The sequence below is a fragment of the Heterocephalus glaber genome, unplaced genomic scaffold (assembly GCF_053883595.1).
Source record: "Heterocephalus glaber isolate CG9 unplaced genomic scaffold, H.glaber_assembly_v1.0 deba00000281, whole genome shotgun sequence".
NCBI lineage: Eukaryota > Metazoa > Chordata > Mammalia > Rodentia > Bathyergidae > Heterocephalus > Heterocephalus glaber.
Window position 1 is genome coordinate 15,565,062 of NW_028258139.1, and position 15,811 is coordinate 15,580,872.

At 37.8% G+C, this 15,811-nt stretch overlaps 1 protein-coding gene across 12 annotated transcripts in view; it reads left to right on the plus strand.

Annotated features, from left to right (window-relative positions):
* Trappc9 (trafficking protein particle complex subunit 9) overlaps positions 1-15,811 on the plus strand; it is a 737,148-nt gene that overhangs the window by 26,576 nt on the left and 694,761 nt on the right. For 8 of the 12 annotated variants that reach the window (XM_087187236.1, XM_087187240.1, XM_004837901.4 and 5 more), the window contains one exon: positions 6,324-6,350. The exons of the other annotated variants lie outside the window; for them this stretch is intronic. In XM_087187236.1, coding sequence (XP_087043362.1) covers positions 6,324-6,350 — 27 coding nt within the window. The remainder of the gene's footprint in view (positions 1-6,323; positions 6,351-15,811) is intronic. 12 annotated transcript variants of the gene reach the window in all.

A 15,811-nucleotide genomic window follows, 5' to 3' on the forward strand; every position in this document is an offset into this window, starting at 1 on the left:
CCCTTGAGATGCGCTGGTTGTTATGAGCCACCCACTCTATTCCTTGTGGTCATAACTGCTGTGCCTGGTATGACACTGCAGCCTTTTAAGATTCACTGTTTTCTCTGTTTGGCTCCTAGGTCCTAACATCTCTAACACAAGCAGAGAGGTGAAAGCAGGTTCTGGTTTCTCTTTAAAAGAAAGTCTTGGGCCAGGCAGGGATTTAGCTCAGTGGTTCCGCCACCTGCCTTGAAAGTGCAAGGTCCTGAGTTCAATCCCTGGTACCAAAAAAAAAAAAAAAGAAAGTCTCTGCACTCTTACTGTCTTTCTAAAGTTTTTGTTGTTGTGGTGATTAGAAGAGTTGACAACTGTTCCCTGATGTGATTAGCGAGACTAGAAACTTCTTAGGGTAATGTTTTATTTTTTTTCCCATGCTAAATGTAGGCAAAGAAAGTTAAAAGGAGTTGAAAAACGGCTCTGTCTGCTGTTGAGAAATGTCTGTAGTTAGCTTTATGTAGTGTAAAAATCTTAGCAACATTTAGACTTGAAGACACCCTTGGAAAACATCAAGTGCTTCCCATTGAGGCACTAGGATGTGACTTGACCACCTCAAAAGCAGTACAGCACCCATGGCTGCCAGCCCGCTGGATCTCATGGACAGCTGCACGGTCTCATCTTGAATTTTTGTTTTTTTTTTGGTACCGGGGATCGAATTCAGGTCTTTGCGCTTGCGCAGCAGGCAGCAAAACTACTGAGCTAAATCCCCAGCCCTCTCATCTTAAATATTATTCTCAAGCTTTGTCAGTTTGTAGTAGCAGCCTAGTCTCACCTCAGCATATACTATCTGAGGTGAAGATGACAAAGTGGTTAACAGCCCCCTTTTTATTTCATGGAATAATATCTTGGGTCCCCTCTTTAGCAGCAAAACAGCAGAAATACAGATGCCAGCTGCTATCAGTATGATTGGGGCAAGTTGTTTAATCTCCTTCTGGCTCAGTTTCCTTATCTGTTAAGATGGGGAAGATAATAATAATCCCTACTCACAGGGTTGTTGTGAAGGTTGAGTTAGATTCGCAAATAAACTAGGACCCAGAACACTCTTAGCTCAGCACTTGATGATGTTAGAAGCTGTTATTATCACTGATAATGATACTGATATTATTAGTAATTATCCAGTAGTGACATGAATTCAGGAGCACTGTTGAAAGACTCTAGACATCTCAGAACAGATTAGTTTTTGAGGACATTTCCTCTGAGAAGGGGAAATTCTTTTCCTTTTAAAATTGAGATATTTTAGCTTAAAAAAACGATTCTGGCCGGAGATTTAGCTCAGTGGTTTTGTCACCTGATGTGCAAGCGCAAGGATCCAAGTTCGATCCCCAGTACCAAAAAAAAGAAAAAACAAAAAATGGTAAAAAAAAAAAAAAATTCTGCATTTACTGCCTCTTTTTGCTTTAATTTGTTGTTTTTAAACTTTACTTCTGTGGTATTGAAAGGTTGGGTCCACTAATTATTCTGGAGACTGGCATATGAACCTGTGTGTATAATTGATAAGTAAAACTTAGCTTATTAAAAAATTAATAGGACATCCTGCAGTCAATCGAGAAGAAAATGCCTATTATTGACTCATAAATGTTTCTTAAATCACTGCCTTTTGGTCTCTCTGAACCTAGTAATAGTAATCATCATCAACAAGATCATCAAAATAGGCCTGGGGTATGGCTCAGGATGGGAGTGGAGGGAACCTAATCATCGAAATAGGTATGAATCATCCAGCACCTCCTGGGCCAGTGGCTATGCTCAGTGCTTTACTGTGGTCCACCTCACAGGTGTTTGGGGGCAAGTACCAGTACTTCCTTTTGCAGGTGACGGAACTGAGGCTAGGTGACTTGCCCCAAATCCTCCAGCTGGTGAGTGGCAGGGTGAGATGTGAACCTGAGTGGGCTTGACAGCAAAGTGTACATTCTTAACTGCTTCTGTAACCAGCCTCCCCTTGACTGCTTTCCTGAAGTGTACTGAGTTTTTAATGGTAAATTTTGGTGTTCTGAATGTGACAAGGCCTTGGAAGAAAGAGGTGTCAGTGAAAATATGACAGAGTGGCGTAGGTTAAAATCATGTCTTTTCAGAAATGTCTTATTCTCAGCCAGCATCGTTACTCTTTCTACTTTCTTAACTTTGTAAGCATGGGAAATCAACACAACAAAAAGGATTACAGTGCAGAAAGTGGCTTAAAAAATCCAGCTGTTGCTAATGACTTGCAGTTTGTTTTTTTTCTAGTGACGCTCATTAATAGAAAAAGTTATACGGACTGAATTGGTTATATGTAGTGTTTAGTATGAAGAAAAGATTAAGTTAGTAAATTTTGAGAGAAAATAAAAATCTATAGTTTTATTTTCTGCTATTGAATATTTTAAGGTTTTGAGGACTTGTCAGTCTTGTTTTTTATGGTTTGCACACATTTTCTTATTTGTGAGGTGGGGATGATGTTGCATACTTTGTATGATTGCAAGAATTAGACACCAAGTACACAACCATCTAAGGATGCCCCATGAAAAGAACTGTCAGGGCCAGGGATTTAGCTCAGTGGTTTCACCGCCTGCCTTGTAAGCGCAAGGTCCTGAGTTCGATCCCCAGTACCAAAAAAAAACCAAAATAGAAATAACTGTCAAATGACAGACTGGGATGCAGCGTCAACTTTGAATAATGAAGCTGGTAATTTATTTCTGGTGCATATTGAATACTTACATGATATTTATAAATATGATTTAAACTGGTAAGGGTCTGTTTTTAAATTTTGAAGTATAGTATGAAGTTTGTTTGGTTTTTTTTGGTACCAGGGATCAAACTTGGGTCCTTGCGCTTGCGCAGCAGGCGGCAAAACCACTGAGCTAAAGCCCCAGCCCCAGTATGAAGTTTTGATGAAATCAGTATCATTCTGGTAATATACAAATAGCTAAATTACCTCAGGCTACAGAATTTAAGATTATTTGTACATAATATATATTTCCACAAGTCAAAATTCACAAGTCAAAATTGCTATATAATTATCCACTGAAACTTTAAAATTACTAGGAATTTGTCATTCAAAAGTTGACTGGGGCCAGGGATTTAGCTCAGTGGTTCTGCCGCCTGCCCTGCAAGCTCAAGGACCTGAGTTTGATCTCTGGTACCAAAAAAAAAAAAGAAAGAAGGAAAGAAAAAAAAGTTGACCGAAGCCATTAAGTTTGGAAAAATTGATATTGAATTATTTTCAGAGAATAAGCTTATCTCTTTTGTGGTTGAAGAAAAGATGGATTTCTTTTTTCTATACCCCCTTAATAGGTTAAAAAGATAAAAATGTTGACTTGATAGCTATCGCTTTTCCTTTATGGAGGGAATAAAAAGGAATGTCATTGAATAGGCCATGCTATTTTAACATGTACATAAACATTTTTTGTTTCCTGACAAAATTGTGTGATTTAAAGTTGCCAGCCCATTGGGAGGCATTATACCAGTTACCAAAGCTATCTACAGCTCAAAATACAGACAGGGCTTTGTGACTGCAGGGTTCCTGCAGATCAGTTGGTTTTTGGTACAGGGCAAAGTACAGAGATTTTGGGAAGCTTTGCAGCTGAATGCCAGAAGGGCGAATACCCTGAGTCTCAGCCTCCCTATCCCTAAGCTGAAGAGGCTGGGCCAGGGTGGCTGAGATCTTTTCTTGTTACCACGTGGGTTTCTGTGAGTGCCTCTTTTGTTCACATCAAAGGTGTTAAACTTTTAAAATTAATTACTGAATACTGTCTCTTCCCGAAGCAGACTTCAGCATGTGCCACCTAAGCTTTAGCTGTGGCCTCTGAGCGTCCTATTTTACCTGTTTTTTTTTTTTTTTTTGTACTAGGGATTGAACTCAGGACCTTGTGCTTGCGAGGCAGGCATCAGAACCACTGAGCTAAATCCCCCGCGTGAGTGTCCTATTTAAAAAAACCCTACTAATGGTTGTTTATTATGAGGCAGTTTATTTTGCTGCATCTTTTTCAGTGACTCAGGAAGGCTTTTCTGTCCATAGGTGGCGCTCTTGCACCTTTTAAAAAAAATGACTAATATTTCCATTTGTAAAAGAGGATTTAAACAAGCTTCCTTTAATTTGATTACTTAATGCTTCAGAATAGCACGATGTCCATTATATCTAGATACCTGGAAAAAGTATTCTAGTTGTATCTTAATTTTGTTCTGTCATCTCAGCGTGAAAATTTCAGGCATACTGTGAAAGCAGTGGTAAAATTGGACTTTTCCAATATTAGAAACCAGATAGCCATGATTTTATAAAGGAGGTAGAAACCATCTCAGGAGCACCTTAAAGCTCAAAAGAATGTTGAGTTGCCTGAGTTTCAAGCACCTGTTGTATGTCATTAGTGGAAGGCCACTTGTATCAGTAGAAGAGTCTAGTTAAAAAAATCCTCCCGACTTGGTTTGAATGCTGATGCTGCACTTAGCCGTGTGCATTGACTCACTTTTTTCTCAGAGGTTTTTCCCCTCATCTGTGAAATGCTAACATCAGCTTTGTGCAATTGTGAGAACTAGACAAGGTGTATGTAAAGTGTTTAGCATAGTGATCATCTCATAAAAGATTCAAACCCATTAGTTATTATTTTGTGTGGAGATATCATTTCATAGTGTTTGGTAACTACTGAGGAATTAAAATAAGAAGAAGCAGTTTAATGTCGAAAGACCCACATAAGAAGTGAGTGAACATTTGGGGAGGGTCAGTAGCTCCTGTAATATAGTTAGCAGCAGCACTGGTGATGGGGGCCTTGGAGAGTTATTATAAACCTATTTTAAGCCACAGAGTTACTTGTTAATCAGTATAAGTGGGGCTTAATTCTTTATATGCTTGTTAAGTAGGGTGTTTTGACCCAGTAATAACACCCTACTTTATCCACCTGCCACTTGAGAGGTTAGACAAAAGTAGAGAATTGAAATGTCACTTTTGTTACTGGTGAAGCCACATTGTCCATGAACTTTATGAATATAGTACAGTGAGTATCTTAGAACTATTTCTTAAATTTAGACAAACCAAGCCAGGCCTGTCAGCTCTGGACCAAAGAGGGTCTTCCTGAGGAGACCTGCCCCATCAGTCTTAGTGCAGAGCATGCTGGGTGCTTCCTGAGGGAACTTTCTTCATCTTCTTTAGACTTAGAGCAAATTCTGGGTGCTTTCTGAGGGGAGCCAGCACCCAAGGGAAAGGAAAGAATGATGTGGTACTCAGTAGAAAACACCTTTTTTTGTTTGTTTTTAATTTTGATGGTGGCTTACAGACTGCAGTGGTTTTTAGTCTGTGTATTTAAAAATAGAATTGCTAAAAAAACCAAAAAAAAATAGAATTGCTATATACAAAATAGCTCTTAAATAGCACCATGGGGCTTATTCTTTATACAGACAATTGAATAAATATGTTACTTTAGAAAGATCGTATGCTATTAAGGGATATATTTTTTTAATCTTGTCAAACTGTTTACAAATATTAATAGCTAATAATAAGCATGGCTTTTGTAGGTGGTGGCTCTTGGGGTGTGTTTTGCTATGATGGGAAATTACGTTATGAAGAGAAGACTAATTGGATCTCACTGATACTTTGGGTAGTTTAGCAGATGATCAAGACTTTCACAAGCTTCTTGATAATAAATTAATAGTTTTATATTTTAAATTACTTACAAAGCTACCTTCTAAACCTTGGAAATCTTTAGCTCAAGGAACTGTTCAATAATTGCGTGTGTGTGTGTGTGTGTGTGTGTGTGTGCGTGTGCGTGTGTGAGAGAGAGAGGCAGGCAGATAGAGATAGAGCTTGATTGATTGATTTAGGGGACTGGCATTAAGTCTATATAGCCTTTTCCCCCATTTTCAGGGTACTGATATATGCTTTCACAAGTAATATTTCTTTGTTACGTGGCCTACTTGTGGAAATAAAAAAATTCTCATACTTGTTCGAGAAGAGTTAGCATGAGCCTAGAAATTGGAAGAGAAAGGTAAGGAGGTACTTTAACATTTGTTTAGGACATGAACAATAGCTTTTCTTTTTTTTTTTTCATTCTGCAGCAAAACACTGTACTGGTAACACATTGTTATTCAGAATTGCCTTTCTGGGCCAGGGATTTAGCTCAGTGGTTTCGCCGCCTGCTGAGCAAGTGCAAGGAACCCAGTTCGATCCCCAGCACCAAAAAAAACCAAAACAAAACAAACAATTGCCTTTCTGATCAGATACAAGTGTCTCAGATTTTTCAAGGCTAAGTGAATGTGTATTAGTAGTTATCTTTGATAAAGCAGTTTTGTTTTCCAAATAAAAGACCATAATCTGTTCTTTCTTCCAGGGGCACAAGAAGTTCTCATTGATCCAGGTACATGATCTCTGTGCTTAGTTTCTTTTGGTTCTTCATTTTTTTAAAGTGCTTGTTTCATGGTGGTGTGAATGAATGGTTAAAATTTCTGGATTGTGATCTTTGGAACATTCTGATTTGTTACCTTAAATCAGAACTGTTAAAAACCCGATTATTGTTTGGTCCTTGTTTGATGGGGCACCCTACTGCTTTATGTTGTCTGTTGAAGAGGAAAATTCTCCCCCTAGCATGGTTAAGTGAATGATTTGAAAATTGTGCCTTTAATTCTCTGAATGCATTGAGCATGCATGTCCTATTAATTTTGAAGTCATTTATAGTAATGATTTTGCTCTGATTTTATGGCTTATGCTCTTTTCAACACTAATTCCGATTCCCTACTGCATTTTGCATATGTCGTCTTAATAGGGAAATAAATTTTGTCTTTTTTATACAGGTGGGTTTTTTTTTTCTTTATGCCATGTGTAATTAATACAACAAAAATGTTTTACTATAATGCTTAATTATTTCATGATAAATGCTATTATTTTCTGGCTTAATCAGAAACCATGACAAAGTAATAGAAAAATGACAAACTTTTACCTTGGAAGAATACAGATGAGACAGCTGAGCTTACAGAGGTTTCAGGGCCTGGACATCTGCTTTCATCTCATTGTGTATTTTGATTTTGAAATGGAGTTGCCTCAGGTTTGCAGATTTTCATTTTATTATTTGTGTCCAGTTCTTTCTGTAGGCTGGTGGCTAAGTTTCTTGGTAGGGCCTGTAGAAAGCATAGAGGGACCATAACAAATGCTGTATGCTTTCAGGAGACCCAAGTGGCTGATGAGAAAGCCACCTGAGGGCAGGGCCTCTTGTCACCGAGGAGCTGGATGCCTGTCCCTCGGCTGATGAAAATAGGTCAATGTTGAATGCATTGGTGTTTGACCACTAGACATCACTGAGTCTAGTATGGCTAGGATACCTGATGTAAAGGGTTGAATTTCAGTGTGTTGGTCACATTACTTGTTGGGGAATTGGGTACATACACCATGCAGAAGTAGTTGAGAGCTACTTCTAAAAGTCAGATTTTCTTCTGATGAGAAAAATAAGTTGATTATTGAGAGAAAAATGTTATAAAATAAAGTTGTACGGAGATGAAATTGAGTTTAGAGTGGTGGGAGTAAAGGTGAAGATGATTGGGTGAAACTATCATTCAGGATGTGTCAGGCTCCTGCTATGGAAGGGAAAGCTACAGGATAGGATACAGATACTTGCTGTTGCTGGCATTTGAGGGCATCTTCTTCAGTGGGCCTAAATGAGAATAATATGGACTTTACACAGCTTAGCCAAGGGAGAGCAAGGGAAGAGAACTGAATTCTGTTCTTACCCACATCCCATTGCTGGCTCACAGGCTGCTCCTACTCCCCTTACCCCCTTGCTGGCTGCTGTTCCAGGGCCTTTGGGTTGGGACTGGCCCCTCTCGCTGGACCCATGGCTATCTTTCAGGCCACCCCAACTCTGCTGTACAAACCCTCATGGATGTGCTAGTGGCAAGTCTGCTGGGAAGGAATCGCTTCACAGCTCCTAGGAACAGTGAGATTTGATTCTCTACAGCCTCTGCGTCTGAATAGCTAACATTTTCTCAGGGGTAATAAAATTGTTTAGCTTTCCAGAAAACTCATTTATGTGAAACCATCATAAAATTATACTACTTCTGTCTGTTTGAGTTTTAAATGGATATAATAGTAGAAGAAAAACTGTTTCAGAATTTTTTTCTCTACTTGCTTTTCCTACCACATTTCCAAAGCCAGAAGAGTTTGATGGGTGCTCGATCCATTGCTTATTTCAAAAACAAAGCGTCTCCTCCATTATTTCTAATTGAAGCAGGAGATTAGAGCATGGCAAAGAGGCCAGGCAATAGAGTGTGGCCTGTCAACCAAGAGAACCAGAAGGAAGGCTGGACAATAGAGTGTGACCTGCCTGTTGCGGAAACTGTCAAGTCACAGAAAGGATGCGTGTGCAGAACAACTTCTGATGGTCTGGATCTGAAACTGAGAGAAGATATAAAACATGGGGACTATCAACTCCAGGGCCATTGCTGCCCTCTTGTTCTTACAGTGGCTTGTCCTGTGTGTAGGTCGTACCTTCCCCTTTCTTACTTCTTTTTACACTTAACTTCTTTACTTATTTTCCTTTTTCTTCTTTAACTTTTGTTTTGTGTTTTTGAAGCAGGGTCTCGCTTTATAGTTCAGGCTGATCTCGAACTCACTATGGAGCCCAGGCTGGCCTCGAACTCTCACCTGTCTCAACCTCTCAAGTGCTGGGATTATAGGCATGCAACACCGTGCCTGGTTCTCTTCTTTAACCTAAATAAATGTTGTATTTTCAAGTTCATTGATTGTCCAGTCCAGTTGTTTGAACAGGACAGCAGGAGCCTGGAACCACCGAACACCACACCTTCCAGCAACATTGTGGCTAGGCTTTGGAGTTCTCAGTCTGCATTTTAAGTAGAATGGTTCTTTTTTCAAAATCTATTTTCCTCTTATTTCTGAACATTTTGTGTACATTCAGCAAGTACTTAATTCAAGGAAAGCAATCTTTTGGCTGATTTCACTTGACTCATATTTGCTTTCTCCATTTTTATGTTGAGAGGAGTTTCTTCTTCCTATAGTAAACATTAACAATTTGTACTTACTATGTGAGTGCACTGTTCTTGGCTTTTTAATTTTTTTTTTTGGTACCAGAGATTGAACTCAGGACCTTGCACTTGCAAGGCAGGTGCAGTGCCACTGAGCTACATCCCCGGCCCATTTTTTAAAACAGCTTTAATTTTTAAAAACCCATTTAAAATGTACAATTCAGTGGTTCTTAGTGTATTCGGGGTTGAACCACTCTCCCCATAGTTAATTTTAGGATATTTCATCACCCTGGCAAGAGGTCCCTGTACCCACTCACACCACTCTTCATTTTTCCATCCTCCCCCAGCCCCAGGCAGCTAGTGGTTCACTATCTTTTGCTATGGATTTGTCTGTATTGCACCCTTCATGTTAAGAGACATCAAACAACATGTGGTCTTTTGTGACTGGCTTCTTTAACTTCAGCATTTCATTTATTTTTATTGCTGAATGATATTCCACTACCTTGACCCACCACATTTCCTTTATCCATTCAATCAGTTGATGGGCATCTGCACTGTTTTTGTTTTTTGGCTATTATGAATAATAATGCTCTAAACTCTTCGGTACCAGTTTTTGTTTTTTTTTTCCAGTACCGGGTATGGAACTCAGGACCTTGCGCTTTCGAGGCAGGCTCAGCACCAGTTTTTGTGTAGACTTATGTTTTAAATTCTTTCTCTTTCTAAACTTTTTTTTTTTTTTTTTTGGTACAACTCGGGACCTTGTGCTTGCGAGGCAGGCAGTGGAGCCACTGAGCTAAATCCCTGGCCCTAAATTCTTTTATGTATGTGTCTGGAAATTGCTGGGTCATGTGGTAACTTAGTATTCAACTTTTGGAGAAACCGTCAATTATTTTCAAATGTGGCAGCACCACTTCATATTCTCACCAGTAACGTGTGTGAGTTCTAATTTCTTTACATGTTCATTGGCAGCTGTTACCCTTTTGATTCCAGCCATCCTGGTGGGTATGAAGTGCTATGAATTGCAGCACCTTTGCCTAATGTTTTTGGTACCAGGGATCAAACTCGGGTCCTTGCGCTTGTGCAGCAGGCACCGAAGCCACTGAGTTAAATTTCCGGCCCTGCAGCATCTTTGAATTGCATTCCCCTTATAGCTGCTGAGCAGAACATCTTCTCATGTGCTTATTGGTCATTTGTATATTTTCTTTGAAAAAAGGTTTGTTCATATCCTTTGTTCATTTTTTAGTTGGTGTGTCTTATTATTGATTTGTAACAGTTCTTTGTATATTCTACATATATATTTCTTATCAGGTATATGACTACCACTATCCTATGTTAGCAGAACATGGTGTACTTGTATCTGAGTCTTGACAACAGGTCTGTTAATTTTTAATTGCTTCTAAAGGGAAAAGACAATATGGAAATACCTCTGAGATCTGTTGAAAACAGCCTGCAGGTTTGAGGAGAGTTCCACAAACCACACAAAGGCATTTTCATGAAATTCACAACTATTTTAGATGTATTATGATTCTATAGCAAAGTACATTCATTAACTAGGTTTGACGAGAGGAGTGTAATATGCATTGCTTGTCTTAATTAAAATATTCTGCTTTGGTTAATCAGTATCCATGAGTAAAGAAAAATAAACTTGTCTTTGTATGGAATATAGAGTAGACTTCACATATTTATATATATTTCTGTCTGTTTTCCAGAGCATTTTGTAGCTTTTCAATAATGTTCAAACTTTGCAATTTTATTTTAAAAACTATCCTTTGGTCCAGTGCAGTTTAACCAGGTGTATCCTGTTTTATGTGCAGAATTCCACTGTCTTCTAGTAAAGACTTTTCTTTCATTATGTTAAGTTAGAGTCAGAGGTATAGGAGTTCTAGGCCTTTCCTTTCCATGTATTTAAAGTTGGCTGTCAAATGTGACTTTCTCTTTGTTTCTTGGGTTTCCATTATCGTTAGAATTTTTTTTTGTGGTACCAGGGATCGAACTCAGGACCTTGCATTTGCGAAGCAGGTGGTGGAATCACTGAGCTAAATCCCTGACTCATAGAATTTTTGAAAATGAATTTTAGTAAGTTATATAAGCTTTCTGAGGAACTTGATGTACTTGTGCTTTTAAGTTTTCAATTTATGAGAAACTAATGTACTCTTGTTTTTTTTTCAGTAGACATTTGTTTACCTCTTTATGGTTAAAATTTTTTTTCAAGGAGTGGGTATGCATGCTTAAGAAGTAACCTTTTTTCCCCTTATTGTAAAAATCATGCTCATTCTAGAGAATTTAGAAAAAATATGAAACATAAAATTTTAAATTACCTGTCTGCCCCCTACCCAATAAATCATAGTAAATTTTGTAATTGGGAGATATAATCCCTCCAAACTTGTTCTTTTCTTTTAGGATTGTTTTGATTATTTTGAGTTCCTTGAATTTCTACGTGAATTTTAGGATAAGATAGTCTATTTCTGCAAAGGACACAGCTAGAAATTTGGTAGGAATTACAATAAATTTGTGGATCAATTTGGAGAGTATTGTCATCCTAAGGATATGTATATCTTCCAATACACAGGTGTGGATGTTTTTCCATTTATTATTATCATTATTATCACTTTGTGGTGAGGGAACCAGGACCTCATGCATTCTAGACAAGGGTTTTATCCTAACAATAGCTTTAATTTTTTTCAGCAATATTTGTAAGTTTTAGAATATCATTTTATATTTTTGTTTGTTGTTGTTAAATTCATTCTTTACTTTTATCTTTTTGATGCTATTTTGAATGTGATTGTTTTCTTTCCTTTTCTTTTTTTTTTTTGGTATTGGGGTTCAAACTTGGGACCTTGTGCTTGTGAGGCCGATGGCGGCACCACTGAGCTAAATTCCGAGTAATTGTTTTCTTAATTTCATTTTCAGATGGTTTGTTGCAAGTATATATAAATACAATTAGATTTTTTTTCCTCTCTGCTTCATTCAAAATATACAATTAAATTTTTATATATTGATATTATATAAATTCTGCAACCTTGTTGAACTCATTAGATCTAATAGATTTTAGAGATTTCTTTGGAATTTTCCATAATTAAGATCATGTCACTTGAAAATAGAAATAATTTTACTTCTTACTTTCCAATTTACATGCTTTTACTTTTACTGATCTTAGGAAGAACATTTAATATTTTTCCACTAATTACCAGTATGATGTTAGTTGTAGCTTTTTCATTGGTGCCCTTTATCAGACTGAGAACATTCCCTTCTATTCCTAGTGTATAGATGCTTTTTTGGGGGAGAGGGGTACCAGGGATTGAACTCAGGACCCTTGCGCTTGCGAGGCAGGAGCGGTGTTACTGAGTAAATCCTGGCCCTATTCCTACTGTATAGAATACTTTTATTATGAAAGGGTGTTCAGGCTGGGGATTTAGCTCAGTGGTTCCACCACCTGCCTCAAAAGTGGAAGGACCCAAGTTTGATCCCTGGTACCAAAAAAAAAAAAAAAAAAAAGAAAAAAAAGAAAGGGTATTGAATTTGTCAGTGCTTTTTCTGTGTCTGTTGAATTGATCACATGGTTTTTGCCCTTTATTCTATTCACATGTGTATTAAATGAATTAATTTTTTTGTTTTCATTCATTGCGTAAGTCTTTATTGAATGGTTATTGTGTGCCAGGCCCTGTTCTAGGCTCTGGGGATACATGAATTAATTTTTAGATGTTAAGTCAACCTTGCATTTCTGAAATAAATCTCAACTTGATCATACTGTATAATCCTTTTATATCTTGCTGGATTTTCCTAGTATTTTGTTGAGGAGTTTTACATGTGTATTGGTGAGAGATAATGTTGTGTAGTATCCTTTTACTTTGATGTCTTTTTCTGGCTTTGGTATCAGGACAATATTGACTTGATGTGTTGGTTGGTGTTCCTCTCTCTTACATATTTCTTTTTTGGAAGGGTTTGTGAAGAACTGGTGTCAATATGTCCTTTTGTTTTCTTGATGTATTGAGACAGGGTCCTACTTTGTAGTGGAGGCTGGCCTTAAACTTACTATATAACCTAGGCTGGCCTCGAACTCCCAGTGATCCTTCTGCTTCGGCCTCCCAAGTGCTGGGATTATAGGCATGTGCCACAATGGCTGGCTATATGTCCTTAAGTATTTGGTAGAATTCTGCATTGAAGCCACTTGTAACTTGCCTTTTCTTTATGGGAATTAAAAAAAAATATTTTATTGGTACGTTTTAGGTATATAATATAATGACATTCATCATTGGAAATTTGCACCTTTACATAATCTCTCTTGGTTCTTATTTTTCCCCCTTTCCCTGCCCTCCCTTCAACCCATCCATCCCTCCCTATTTATATAAAAGACTTAGTTTCCATTTTTTCATTTTCTCGTATTAATTCCATTTCCTTCTTTCCTTTCCCCTACCCCTCCCACTTCCCCTACCCCTTTGCCCCTTTTCTTCCAATTTCATATTATCTATTACACCTTTTAGTCCTTATTTACACTTTCAGTTTCTCACACCAGAGAAACTATTCAGTATTTACACATGTGTCCTATTTATTTCACTTAAGAGGATTGCCTCAATGTGCATCCATTTAGCTATAAATGTCTCTAATTTCTCATTTTTTATGGCTGAGTAGTACTCCATTTTATAAAAAAACCACATTTTCTTTATCCAGTCTCCAGTTGATGGGCATTTGGGCTGTTTTCAAGTTTTAGGAATTACAAACTGTGCTGCTATGAAAATGAGTGCACATATATCACTGTGGTATGATTCTTCTAATTCTTTGGGTAAGATCCCCAGCAGGGGAATAGCGTGGTCAAATGGGACTTCCAGTCCTAGTTCTTTGATTTATCTCCATACTGGTTTCCACAGTACTTGCACCAGTCTAAACTCCCACCAGCAGTGGAGCAGTATTCCTTTTTCCCCACAGCCCCACCAGCATTTGTTATCAGTTGATTTCATGATAGCAGCCATTCTTTCTGGAGTGAGGTGGAATCTCAGCATTGTTTTCATTTGCATTTCTCCAGTGACCAGTGATGTTGAACATTTTTTCATGTATTTATTTACTGTTTCTACTTCTTTGTGTGAGAAATGTCTGTTCATTTCAGATGCCCATTTTTGGATTGGGTCTTTAAATTTGGGAGGTCTGATTTTTAAAGTTCTTTATAGATTTGAGATAGTAGACCTTTGAGGGAGAGCAGGTGAAAATTTTTTCCCACATTGTGAGTTGACTCTTCACTCTGTTGGTGGTTTCTCTTGCAGTGCAGAAGCTTTTTAATAAGAAGCGATCCCATTTGTTGATTGTTTGTGCTAGTTCACGGGCAACTGAGGTTTTGTTCATAAAATCTTTTCCTACACCAATGTCTCCAAGAGTTCTACCTAACTTCTGCTCCAGCTGGTTTAGCATTTCTGTTTTAATATTTAGATCTTTAATCCATTTAGATTTTAGTTTAGTGCATGGTGAGAGATATAGGTCTAGTTTTAATCTTTGGAAAGTTGAAACCCAATTTTTCCAGCACCATTTATTAAAGAGGCTATCTTTCCTCCAGTGAGGGTGTTTGGCTCCTTCATCAAAGATGAGATGACTGAGTGTGTCTGGATTTGTTTTGGCATGTTCTAATCTGTTCCTCTGGTCCTCAGGTCTGTTTCTTTGGCAGTACCATGCTGTTTTTATCACAGTAGCTTTGTAGTATAGTTTCAAGTTGGAGATTGTGATACCCCCTGCCATGTCTCTGTTACCTAGAATTGCTTTTGCTATTCTGGGTCTCTTCTTGTTCTAAATGAATTTTTGGATTGTTTTCTCAAGGTCCATGCAGTATGCTGCTTGCATTTCAACTGGAATTGCATTGAATCTATATAGCAGTTTTGGAAGTATGGCCATTTTCATTATGTTGATCCTTCCTACCCATGAGCAGGGGATGTCTTTCCATTTTCTGATATCATCGTCAATCTGTCTTTTCAGAGTGCTGTAGTTTTCAGACAAGAGGTCTTTGATTTCTTTCATTAGATTGATTCCTAGGTATTTCAGTTTTTTGGATGCTATTGTGAAAGGAATTGTTTGTCCTATTTCTGTCTCAGTCTGTTGTTCATGTAGAGCAAAGCTATTGATTTTTGTATGTTGACCTTGTATCCAGCTCCTCTACTGAATTTGGTTATTAAGTCTAGAAGACTTTTAGTGGAGTTCTTGGGGTCTCCTATATAGAGTATCATGTCATCTGCAAATAATGACAATTTGACTTCTTAATTTCCCATCTTTATTCCTTTTATTTCTTTCTCTTGTCTAATTGCCATGGCTAATGTTTCCAAAACTATATTGAACAAGAGTGGTGATAGTGGACATCCTTGTCTTATTCCTGATTTTAGTGTGAAGGATTTCAGTTTTTGACCATTTAGTATGATATTGGCTGTTGGTTTTTCGTAGATGGCTTTTGTCAGATTGAGGTAGAGACCGTCTATTCTGATTTTTTGTAGGTTTTTAAAAAAATCATAAATGCATGTTGGATTTTGTCAAATGCTTTTTCTGCATCTATTGATGATCATATAGTTTTTGTTCTTGAGTCTATTGATATAGTGGGTTACATTGATTGATTTGCATATATTGAACCATCCCTGCATCCCTGGGGTGAATTCCACTTGGTCAGGGTGTATGATCTTTTTGATGATCTTCTGCATTCTATTTGGCAGTATCTTATTAAGGATTTTTGCATCTGTGTTCATTAGTGAGATTGGCCTATAGTTCTCTTTCTCGATTGTGTCTTTCTCTGCTTTGGGGATCAAGGTGATGCTTGCTTCCAGGAATGAATTTGAGAGTATTGCTTCCCTTTCAATTTCATTGAAGAGTTTAAACTGTAGTG